The 12,520-nt window shown below is 36.9% G+C and overlaps 1 protein-coding gene and 3 non-coding genes across 6 annotated transcripts; all 4 read right to left on the reverse strand.

The window, feature by feature from the left end:
• Positions 1–4,736: 4,736 nt before the first annotated feature.
• Positions 4,737–9,833, reverse strand: RPS12 (ribosomal protein S12). 3 transcript variants are annotated; one of them, XM_039323930.1, is made up of 7 exons: positions 9,721–9,762; positions 9,493–9,536; positions 8,408–8,573; positions 8,113–8,229; positions 6,310–6,412; positions 5,942–6,043; positions 4,737–4,828 (listed from the first exon to the last, which is right to left on the reverse strand). In XM_039323930.1, exons 3-7 carry the CDS (start codon positions 8,419–8,421, stop codon positions 4,766–4,768), a joined length of 399 nt encoding a protein of 132 aa, XP_039179864.1. In that variant the 5' UTR covers positions 8,422–8,573; positions 9,493–9,536; positions 9,721–9,762; the 3' UTR covers positions 4,737–4,765. The 3 variants fall into 3 exon arrangements, with proteins under 3 accessions (XP_039179864.1, XP_039179848.1, XP_039179856.1); XM_039323914.1 differs by lacking the exon at positions 8,408–8,573 and having other exon boundaries at positions 9,721–9,833; XM_039323922.1 differs by lacking the exon at positions 8,408–8,573 and having other exon boundaries at positions 9,705–9,749.
• LOC120300213 lies at positions 5,156–5,283 on the reverse strand. Its single transcript, XR_005554600.1, has one exon. It is a non-coding gene; the product is annotated as a small nucleolar RNA SNORA33 (small nucleolar RNA).
• On the reverse strand, positions 6,111–6,200 carry LOC120300218. The gene has a single exon (XR_005554601.1). It is a non-coding gene; the product is annotated as a small nucleolar RNA SNORD100 (small nucleolar RNA).
• Positions 6,915–6,986, reverse strand: LOC120300209. The gene has a single exon (XR_005554597.1). It is a non-coding gene; the product is annotated as a small nucleolar RNA SNORD101 (small nucleolar RNA).
• Positions 9,834–12,520: the final 2,687 nt, after the last annotated feature.

The raw sequence follows: 12,520 nt of genomic DNA on the forward strand, positions 1-12,520 counted from the left end.
AGCCACCTACCAACTTTTCCACAAGTTTTCCATGTGAGCAGAATGTCTAGAAGAGAAAGATCACAGAAGACCAACCGTGTGATGAATGTGGGCGGAATACAAAAGTGGATGACCCTTGTAGAAGATTAAAAGTGCTCTTCATCATTTGTTCCTTTTACATTCCAAGTCATCATCTTCTACATGCCCTGGTTGTTTCCAGATGAGCCCATCACTTTTTGGGTGGCCACCATCAATACTGTTCGGCCAGTTTGGCTTAAGGCTAAGCACTCTGAAGGAGGTCTGAAGACTGATTAGTGCTCTTGGTCCAATCTTTTTCTCATCTTCGGGCAGTCCAAGAAGATAACAAATATCTAACAGGGGTCCTCAACCTTGGCCACTTTAAGACTTGCGGACTTCAGCAAAGCTGGCTGAGGAATTCTGGGAGTTGAAGTCCACAAGTCTTAAAGTGGCCAAGGTTGAGGACCCGTTAGAACATGACCAGGCTAGAAATAGATTCAGTGTCTTTCTGCAGATATACAGAAGGCTACAGGAGCTTTTCTCTTCCTCTACCAATTATTACCTATCCTAATAATTGTGGAGAAGACGCAGCAGGAAGAAGTCAGGCAAGGAAAAGTAAAATGGCAGCTTTATGTTTCAAAAGTGTATTTCTAAAATGTCCGCTTGATTTTTAAAAAGGCTCCTGTATAACATGTAATACAAGGTTATGGGCCATGTATTAGGGAAAGGCATACAGTAATTCTTCAACATTCTAATTTATTTCCTAAGAAGGCAATTGGAAGGAACACTGGAGTGCTTGCTCAGTTCAATACTATCTTCTCCTCTGCTCTAGACCTATATCAATGCTGCCATCTGCTGTTTCACCCTTTTCCCAAAAATCATCCTTTTTTCAAGTGCCTTTGGTGATTTCTTTCCATGCCATGTAGTACAGAAATATGTAAATAAAACAGAATACATTTTAAAGGATGACTAGACATTTACAGGAAAAAAGTTAATTCCCCAAGTAATGCTGTTTCTTTTTATGGTGTACAAAAATTGTAAAAGAGTGACATCTGAAAAGTCTACAAGTGCCCCTTGTGTATATAGATTTATCATACAGTCTACTGGACTTGATTGTATCTAATGTCCCCATCCCACCAACAATGCAAACTTATGTTTGCATTTCTGCTATATGTTCAAAATGGACAGTATTATTTATATGTGTATATATATGTATGGATGTGTGTGTGTGTGTGTGTGTGTGTTTGGATATATACTTTGAGAGCAGGCAATAGAATTTCATTTTTAATGTGGGCCAGCGTGCTCACAATAAAAAAATAACAATAAAGATTATCTTATGTGCTTTAGGTATCATAACTCATATCTCATTATAGTTCTATATTGCATTCCAGGCACACATGGACCTATGGAACCGAAGGTAGTCCTCAAAATAGTTCAACATCCTGTTTAGACAGGAGTTCTGTTATCTTATCCAATAGATAGAATGTAGCCTTTATTTCAATTCCAAATTAAAACTATCGGTTCCACAAACAGCTCAAAACAACCAAATTTTATTGATTTTTATTAAATCAAATTTATATGGCTGCCCATTGCATCGAAGATGACTCTAATCTAGGCAGCCCAATATAATCATAATAACCCAACGAAAAAGTGCATATACAAAAATAACCATATAACTACATGAAGCCAGTGTTAAAATTAAATATTAAAATCACAAAATAAGTCTATTTTATAGATCCTCAGCCCTGACGACATAAGCAAATCTTGAGGGATGTACTGAATATCAGTAGGGGTGGAGCCAACCTAACCTCAGGGGCAGTGGAAGAATGCCCCACAAGGTGGGTGCCATGGCTGAGAAGTTCCCACCCAATATAAGTCCCTGGCAAATGATAACTACCTTCTCTGCCAGATCTAATGGGAATCTGACATAACTGGGAAAGGCAATCCCTCAGCAAGTTTTACTCATGGGCATATTTCATGGTCAGGTAAAATCCTTTGCAACTGTAATCCCAAATTTATTAAAGCATATTCATCTTAAGAACATTACAAATAATTCAAATTATTGCTATTGCTGAACACTGATCTTATTGTAAGGGAGTCCTACAGAAAAGGCATTGAACTGTTTTACATTGTGTGGTTTAAGGTTTCTCTTGCAACTGCATGTATAAACCCACTATGCTAGTTAGGGATTATACAGTTTTAGTCCATTTCCTTGGGATTCTGGAGCAACATAAAAATTTAACAGCAGAGAGGGAATGAAACAAAAAATCAATGTTGGATGTCAAGCCCCATACTACCCAATCAAGGAAGAATGATCAGTAATTTCATTAAGTTTTAATGCAAATATTAGGTAAGATACAGAATCCTGGAAAATGTAATACACACCTCCACCTCTTTTATTAGTTCCTGAAGGTAGATTCTCTATGGATCGTTTCTCTTCTAAGCTATACTATACTGCTATACTATACTGCTCCTTATGATATTACTAATCTCTTTATTTGTTGATTATGTCTGCAGTTCCTCTGATTTCTTTTTTAGATTCCTCTATCCTGTTTAATTTCCTACAGTTTCAAAAGACTCAAATTTAGTCAGAAGGCAATATTGGGCTAATGTAGTAACACATATTACCTCTTTGCCAGACTCAGTCCATTTTTGAGGCAACCATAAAACCACAACACAGAAGGAATTCTATCTTCCCCAGTATCAAGCAATACCTTGTCAACTTGCCCACTGTTCTGCTCAGCAGGTTCTTGTAACCCACTTCACTAAATTGTGGAGTAAACATGCTTAGTGAATAAACTTTTCAACCTGTTTAAAATTGAGGAATACATTTAAGGGTTTAAAAATAAATTGTAAAAGCTTGAATCAAACAAGAGACTGTTGTGCCCTGCATCACTTAATCTTAAATCAACTTGGTCAAATAGCATGCATCAATGAACCCTTAAGTAGTCAGAAGCTAATACTGTCTAGAACTGATATTGAATCATACCACCTCTTGTAATAGTTCAGAAAGTTGTGGAGATTACAAATCTGTTTAACTACTTCCCGATTATTACCCATAAAACACTACCAATTACACCAGTCATGTAGTCTTTCTGAACAATTTAAATTTTCCAAAATAAAATCGTTCTTATGCTTAATGCAAACGTTACCATTAATCAACAGCTTAGAATTGTTAAGAGCTGTGGAAAAAATTGTCAGGGAAATTCACACAAGGATTTGTGTACTGTCTATAATGTAATCCACCTGGAGTCACCTGTGAGTAGGCCATCTATATCAATTTAACATTAAATGTATTCATACATATAATATTGTGCACGCAGGAGACTGGGGAATCCCTGAAGCAATTATCCTCAATGGAGGACATGGCAGTCTATTACATTCACAATGCACCTTGAGCATCTTTTGAATAGCTCCAATTTCATGTTTCCCTTTATACTTAGCCTCATTTGTTGTTGCACATATCACATTTATACAAATGATCCGTTTCCCTTATTTTTGCAACTGAATACTATTTCCCTCTTAAAAATTTATTCAGCATCAGGCCCAACACCCTTAAGAGTAGCGTCATACTTATTTCATTTATAAATTAAATTTCCATAGTATTAAAGAGAGTTCTTACTCTCAGAAACGTTTTTTCAAGCCTCGTTTCTGCACAAAAATCTTTAATCAACAGGTTTATAGAATTGAACCTTCTATACAGAATTCATGCCAGAAATAAATATAGAAAAGATGCAAAAACATAAATGTATCCCAGTTCTGTAGTTCATTATGGCTTGCACCAATTCCAAATTTGTAATTTTATATAAAATATTAACAAAATATATAGTAGTTCAAATTCTGATTATTCCAATTCAGTAAAAAAAATGGCTACTTGAGCAACCTAACTTTAGAATCACTCCTCAGTGATTATCGTGGGACTTCTCCGTAGCTCATTCCAGCTGAAATATTCTTAAACACTGCATTTAATTGTGACTTCTGGAAAGTTTGCTTGTAAGTCAACCACAGCAGGCTACAACTGTTTTGTAAAAATAGAAGTTCAAGTTAGGTCAGCACGTAAACAACTCTTCAGGAGTAAGCCATCTGGAGTGAGTTGGGCAGCCATATAAATTTTCTTAAATCTGGATTTGCTTGTGGGAAGCCACCAAGAAAGGTCACAAATGGTGATGGTAGCATTTTGCAATCATCATAAATGCAAGCCAGTTGCCACAAGAGCTCAGACCACGGACCAGTCTTTTAAATATTACTTGGTCACATTATTGCACCTTTAGTTACTGTAAGTGGTTGGGTAAGCAAGGGCTACCTGTATTTTTTGACTTGTAAGTCAATTGTAGATGGCCACATGACTATATAGTTGTATCACTGATAAACTTTTGTATTTTGTTGTACCATGTGTTTTTCTTTATTGTCCATCATTCAGTCTTTGTAGGTCTGTCACAAACTTATATAAATTTATTTATTTACGAGACTTATATACCGCTTTAAGTGCAAGCACTCTCTAAGCGGTGTACACCAGTAAGCAATGTATATATATATTTACATTGCCCCCAACAATCTGGGTCCTCATTTTACCTACCCCGGAAGGATGGAAGGCTTAGTCAACCTTGAGCCGGTGAGATTTGAACCGCTGACCTGCTGAACACAGTCAGTTAAAGTGGCCTGCAGTACTGCACTCTAACTGCTGCGCCACCTCGGCTCATAATAATTGAAAGACTCATCATAAACCAGAAAATACCAAATAATGTCAACTCAAATGTATTTTATTTGTTCATTTCTTGCATTTGAAGTATTCTTCGATGACATCTTTGGCCTGAGATTCTTTGCCATAGTCCTAAAACAAAAACAATATAACGCCAGTAAATTATTCATTTAAATAATCACATAATAAAGTCCAGACCAGTAAATATTTAGTGATCTATTATAATTGCAGAATCAAGAAAAAAGGTAGTTTTAGATTAAGTTAACAGCTGTTAACCATATCCTTTAGTTCAGTGTTTCCCAAACTTGACAATTTTAAGGCATGTGGACTTCAACTCCCAGAATTCCACAGCCAGCGTTGCTGGCTGTGGAATTCTGGGAGTTGAAGTCCTCATGCCTTAAAATTGTCAAGTTTGGGAAACACTGCTTTAGTTTAAAGAAAAATCCTTGCATAGAATACCATTGTCGCCTTTATTGGGACCTCAATGTCTATAAAGACTTCAAGGCTCGTACTCTGGCATTATTATTTCCAGCAATGATCTTCTGCAGAACATTTGTCAAGTTAAGCAGATTTTGTCTTGCTGGCAGTTTCTTGGTATATTAAACAACTGTGGTAATTTAGAAGACTGCCATGGCGATAGAACATTACAAAAGAAAACTTTCCCTTATCTCTCTGCCATAGTTACTGTCTTATCTATAAACTAACATCCCACAAAAAGGATTTTTTTCCACCTTTTTCTACTGTTTATTAGCAATGGAGCAAGTTCTACATGACAGAAATAAAAATAGTCTTCAACATAATTACTGTAATTGAGCTTGCAGTCATTAATTGGGTCAAAGTGTGAATGTGCCAGATTTTACACTTTTGGCTGTTAAATGAACTTATTCAACAGGTGCTTTTTTTGCCAGAAACTGGCAAAAAAATGCCCGAAATTACAGTCCTATGACTACAGGATGCTGCAAACAGCTTTAAATGTGAACTGGCTGTCACATGCCCAAAATGCAACCACATGACCAGTGGGGTGTAACTGGTTGGCAGAACTTTGGAACCGAGTCCTAAGTAGCTTTGGGTAGGTTCATAACTTTGAACAGTACTAAGTGACCAGTCGTTAAACAAGGACTACCTGTACTTTAAATGTAATGCTCAAAGGATATGATGTAACACTTGCAGTTTTAAGGAGCCTGTAGACGTATACCATTTAATAAATGCAAATTAATCTAAAATAAAAAGAACATGTTATCTTACTTTAACAACCACACAACTGCAACCCACAACTTTACGAGGTTTTCCTTCTCTGTCGATCTTGCAGAGACCTACCCACTCACCAAGCTTCTTGTTATCATCAACCTGTTAAGAGAGATTTGCTTTTTGTTAGAAGTGCTAATACAAGGCAGCAAATACAGCATCAAAAGTAGCTGTACACTCAGACCAACAGGGTAACAATTTGTGGGTTTTTTCCTCACAATTCTCAGTAGAGGGAGCCAAGTTATCATCACTGTACAGCATAAACAGCACTAACTTGTTTTAACCAAGACATCCTGAACAGTTGCATGATTTTACTATACACTACTTGATTGTCTCGTATTACCACTTCTAAATAAAATAGCTGTTACCTTTATTAGATTGATCTGATGTTCAGCACAAAGAGCTTCAACCAGCTTGACATACATAGGTTCATCACAATTGGATGCAAGAACACAAAGATGGGCTTGACGTCTAAAATGGAAAAATTATCATATAAAATGGTTAAGCTTATCTACATTTGTTTCCTTAACATAGCTGTTTGGATTAAATTGTTATTTGTAAGGTATAAGATATGAAGACAGAGGGGATTGCACCCATAAAACCCAAGTCATAATTTTCAAATCATTTCTAGTTGTGCTTTACCTAGAGAAATAGATTTTGGGAAGGTCGTATAGGAAGCTGAAAAAGAAAAGGGTAGAGCTAAAATGTTTCTATGAAGCTATATATGTTTAATTCAAAATTTAAATACTAAGTCATTGACTAGAAATATCTTAATGAAAGGAAGTGTTCATACAATTCTAAAATTAAAACCAGTTATCATTCAACTGTTGCATTTAAGTCTTTTTTTTAAAATCCATTTGTTTACTATCTAGAAGTGGGTAAACCTAGCATAACCATTTAGTCATTCAAAGAATGACCTTTAAGGTTATGCTATTGTTCCCGGCTTGTTTAAAAAATAAACTCCTCTCTACAGGTTTGTCAGACTATTGTTGTCACTCATAAAGAGTGAAGGGGTATCCGACTTTCATGAAGTCATCATTCAAACACTGTAGTTCTTATCTTTGAGTCTAATATATCATTTGCTACTCACCTAGCCTCTTCCTTCTTTGCCCTTTGGCTAAAATCTGAAATGCATCCCATTATAAAACTATACAAGCTCAGCCTACCTTTTCCCATCTTCCCAACCCCTTGCTTCCCTGTTACATTTAATTAATTCACTTGATAGACCGGTTTTACCTTTCTACTATCACTTCCACGTATCCATCCAACGGATGTACTTTACCTCACCATCACTTTCCCCTTTATCCCTCTCTAGAACAAGTCTACTGGCACACAAATGCTGTCTCTGTCCAGAAAACGTATACTCCAGTTTAGTGCATATATAAAGCCTATGTGCTTTAATCCAAGCACAGACTACTCAACATGACTGATCTGTACATATAATGGCCTGCAGATCCTTAAAATATAGGGTGTTGCATGGTCCCAGGAAAATGTACTTGAGTTAGGGAAGATGCTGATAGGGTATTATCATTGCATCTTATAACACAATTTTCCTAATATAAGCAATTACAAAGCCCTGGAAAAGATATAGCTTCTCTAAAACATACCAGACCTTCTCCAAGCACCCTCCAAGTTGGGCTCAAACAACTACATATTTTTAGAATTTGGTGTTTATAATACTGGTGGAGGAAGCAGTAATAGCAGCATTGTTTTGTTCCCTTTTCCAATGTAACTGTCAAAGATACCTAACTTTCATTTTGGAGAAACTTTCAGGACATTTTGAAAGACATAAACCCTAATGAAAACACAGCAAATAAAAGGAAAACAACATCTTCACCAATCTGTCCCATACCAGGACTCCAAGGCTGAACCCAACTGAATTAATCATGAAATTGATCTATCGTAACATACTTTTACACTAATCTTTAACAACACACTTGGGTCAATCATGTCAGCAATTACCATGCAGTGAGGAGGGAAATTTGCAATTTAAGTCCCACATTTAATTTCATCTCACATTCATAAGAGAATTTATTGGGAGAATAGAATTTAACGTTTAGAATATGTGTCTTCTTAAATAACTTAACATTCTTCTAACAAGTATTATGCCAACATGAATTTCATACAAAATCAAACTACAATCCCACTTTTGAGAAAGGCTAATCACTTACTTGTCCAAGGCTTTGGCAGCTTCACGAATTCCACGAGCTAATCCATCATGGATAAGTGCAGTTTTCAACACTTCTTGAAGGGCGGTGTTGACATCCATTATGCCTCCAGCAGTTATGCTATATAACAATATGAAATAAGCAAGCTAATGCATATAACAATAGAAATTTCTTAAACTTGAATTGTAATTCTAATGGTAACCTGAAGCACAAGGATGCAAAAGACTTGGACAATAAAATGGATTGCAAGTTCAAAATAGATATGAAGTAGTACAGAAGAAAATTAAAGAGTCCTTACAAGTTAGAAATCATCACTCATGTCAGAAGTATTTCTGAGTTCTAAGTTCTTGCAGCTGATTACTTCTCTGTTGCTAGGTAGGCAACTTGGGCCACAACTAGTCTCAACCTAACCCATAGGGTTGTTGTGGGGAAAATAGGTGCACCGGTATGTTCATCACTGTGAACTGTATATGTGAAAAAAAGGGCAGGATAATTTTTTTTTTTAAAAAAAAAAAGCAGACTGGCATTTCAAAGCAAACTAGAATAAATTAGTTACAATTACCTGAAACTGTAATTTTTTTCTCCTGGCTGCTGAATTTGGCTGCAGTTACTTCCTTACATCATAATTTTCTATTCCATTTAAATCCATACAAATTACACTCAAAAATTTTCCTATCCAGTCTTTATTCCACCTCAAATGATGCAGAACCTCTCCCCACCAACCCTACAGAAAAGTTATGACAACTTAAACTCACACCATCTCTGTACTTAAAAAGTCACCATCCGCCCAAAAAAATGTAGCCAAACCCACTTTATTTGGCTCTTGTTCTTTTTTGTCCACTAGTGATAAAAATCTCATGCTGTTTTTTTTTCTTAACAGCAGATAAATTCCTGTTCTGCGACAATTAATCAACTATTCAGTGATAGGAACATTGCATAGCTATATCACGTAAATATATTTGAAATATATATTTCAATTTATAAACATGTTTATATAGTTACATAAATATAAATGTATAGAGACAAGGTAACCTTTGTCACTTTTTTGTGAACACACTGGCATACATTAAAACACGATATTCGGATGCTTGAATATTTGTATATTCTGAGAATATATATATATAGACATATTCTGCGATTACAGAACTTACTGGCGAGCAAAAATTAGAACAAGAGACATTTTAATAGCTCTTGGCAGTAATCAAAGAAAGCTGGAGGGGAAAAAGCACTAGGCCCCACCACGTGGACTAAGCCGCCCCGCGCTCCATGCATAGAACCATGCTTGGCGAGGACAAGGCGAACAAGGAAGCGCGCGCGCCGTCTCAAATGGCCTCGCGGACACCTGGGACGCAATGCTAGTATCTCCGCCTCGCGCACACTTACCCTTCCTCGGTCATGGTTGGTGGTAATACTCCCACCAGGAGTTCCTGAAACAAGACAAATCCCCGTTAAGGGTTCGAAAATGCACCCCGAAGTTTGTCCTCCCGCCTTATCCTTTTAGTTTCCCCCCCCCCGCCTCGGCCCCGGCCCCGAAAAGCCAAAGAAACCAATAACCTTTTTTTTTTAAAAAAAAAAATACTAAACTCCAGGCCTACCAAGGCGCGCGCTTACCCTACAACTTCCACGAGTCGCCGGTGAAAAGGAAGAGGAGGGGCCTCCGGACTCTTATTTAACCCGGCAAGGACCCCCCCACCCCGCTTCTGAAAATAGGTGTCTAACTATATTGCCTGTTTCGGCAGAACTGGGGAAACTTGTAGGAATTTCAAAGGTTAAACAATAGAAAAGAAGGCGAAGGTCGCGTATTCGGGCGGCGAGAATCTTTGAAGCACTAAGACTAAGCGCTTTGCCAATAGGTGTCCAGCCTACTGCCCGGAAATATATTCCTCGGCACCATCCGAAAGGCGCGGGGGAGGCTGTCTTTCGGGAGTTTTGATTGGATGATAGAAACGGTGCTGCGTATAAAGTGAATGGTATTCATGTAATGTGTAAATTATTAGGGGCAAGCTACATTTCTGTTACTTTACTGTTTTGCTAAGTGCACCTGATTAGTTATTATTATTTTTTTAGGGGGAATGAACTTTTTGTTTGACTTGCTTTATTAAAAATCGCCGTAAAAACACCTGCACGCACGCTAACTGCGTTTCTGTCGTGCTTAACTTCACTTTCTTTCACCTAATACTGGGACTGGCAAATAAGTGCATGGTGCTTTGAATAAACCCAAGCCGTCACGCAAGTCAACATCTAACAGCTGTCAAATTTTATTTTAATATAATTATGATAATTGTAGTTTCTATATTAAAATACACATTCGAATTTTATAAATCAGGTTACTCGGTAATAGATCATTTTGTTGATTGCTCAAACCTACCATTCCTAATTCTAAACAAGTTTTTAAATTAGTAAATGCTGTTGTAGTCCTTGAGTTACTGCTGAGTGCAGCACAGAATACACTCTTCTAACTAAATTTTAGAATAAATTGAACTAAGCAAACTGTTTAGTATATATTCCTCGTTCACAGAATGTTGTTGGAATGTCAGACGATGTCCTCCTGCATTTATAATCTTAGGTTTTCTCGCTGATTCCTCCACTTTTCCTTCTTGGGAAAAATACCTCTGAAGTGGAAGACAGAATGCTTTTTGATACCTACCACTGGGAGGCGCTCTTTGCATGGTAGCAACCTGAACCTGTTGCAGCAAACTTTATGCGAGCTTGATGTCATATTTGAACTTTTGCTAGGAGATTTGGTTGGATTGCACGAATGAATTTAAAATGTAAACATGTAAGGTTCCAGTAAAGGTTCACTTATGAGGAAGTAATAATTTGGAACTCAAGGGTATTCATTTTCGTAGATAGTGATGGTTACAGTGAATATGCTGTAGTAGAACCCCATGCATCCTACTTCAAAGTTGGCCTTACCAAAGTAAATTGTTTTTTACTGTTATTTTCTAAGGCTATTCCTGTGCAAATCCATTTGGGTAAAACTTATTTAAATAGATTTAAAGAAAACTTTAGTTATATTTCTACAGCGATTAGCACTGTGGACTTTTCATTGTGTTTAGTGGAATTTGCATAACATACTGGCTAAGTAAAATGCATATGGTTTGTTTCTGAGCATCACACATAGGATCACACAATATAAAAACAGGAAATCTGCATATGGCAGTTTTGGAAAAAGCTCAAATGTGTAACGTTTTAAAAAGTGAAGGAGTCATAAAATTTTAGCATCACTTCTGAAGCTGAGGGCATTTTTATTTATGTTGATTGCCTGTATTTCAAAATAATACATACATTTCTTCCTCAAGAGCAGGGGTGTCAAACTGCCAGCCTGCGGGCCATCCATATGCATCATAGCGAAACCGTGCCCACCCATTGCCGGCAATGGCAAAAAAGTTGGAATACGTTGCGACGTCACGTGACATTGCGAGTTTGACACCGCTGAGCTAGAGGGTGCACATTTACAGAAGACTGACAGACTTTAACAGCACAGAGATAAATATTCACACGTTGATTCTAAATATTTTAATAAGTTTTGTCCAATGCTAGCTTAAGTTTTGCAGAGTGCAGTGAGGGTAGACAAAGGTGGGTTGGATACCACAATGAGAGAAATTTTGGTTGGGTGTATTTTTGGCTAGTAAGAACCAGAATTTCTCCCTCAACACCCGAAGTGGTAAAAGAGGAAGTAAAGAAGATATAGTGTTGGCTTGTGTAGAACTTAGCAGCTTTGGTAAAAAGTTGTGGGTTTTTTGTTTTTTTGTCTACCTACCAAGTACTGTGCCATTGGAACCAGCTGGAGCCATGTTTCATGAAAGGAATGGAACCACTGCAAAACAGTGCCTCAAATTCTGTAACTCTCTCAAATTGTTCACAAAGATATCATTATCTTAAAGTACCGTGGTATTAAAATACCAGTGTAACAGGATTACAAGTAGAACACTATTGTCTTTCAGATCCTGACACAGTTCATCATCTAGAACAAGCAATATCATTTTCATTCCATGACCAAGCCTGAACCCTGACTGAAAAGGGTCTAGACAATTTGCTTTTGTTAGGGCACTTGAAGGTGACTCCTTACTCCCAAAATGGGAGGTTAGAGACTGATTGATAATTATTTTTTTATAAATATTTTATTAGGTTTTACAGAGGTAAGGAAAGATAAGGTCAATATGGAATGGGGGAAGTGGGAATAGGAATTTGGGGTAGGAAAAGGTAGGTACAATAATGGGGTAACCCCCATAATAATCCCAAGCTTTAACAAACAAGCTACCGTCCGGATCTAAATATTAAATAAACATAATTTGTATAATACTAAACAATTATAAAGATAACGTTAACTATAATCATATAACTAAAATTAGATAAATAAGTAAAATTCCTCTAAATAAATATTCATACTTAATAACATCTCAACAAA

The sequence above is a fragment of the Crotalus tigris genome, unplaced genomic scaffold (genome assembly GCF_016545835.1).
Source record: "Crotalus tigris isolate CLP2741 ecotype Arizona unplaced genomic scaffold, ASM1654583v1 scf7180000017611.44802233496:7321179, whole genome shotgun sequence".
NCBI lineage: Eukaryota > Metazoa > Chordata > Lepidosauria > Squamata > Viperidae > Crotalus > Crotalus tigris.

Coding starts and splice junctions, on each gene's coding strand:
- RPS12 (XM_039323914.1), bottom strand. Junction 6,413..8,112: donor GCTGCCAAAGCCTTGGACAA/GTAAGTGATTAG, acceptor TTTCCATTTTAG/ACGTCAAGCCCATCTTTGTG. Junction 6,044..6,309: donor ATCAGATCAATCTAATAAAG/GTAACAGCTATT, acceptor CTCTCTTAACAG/GTTGATGATAACAAGAAGCT.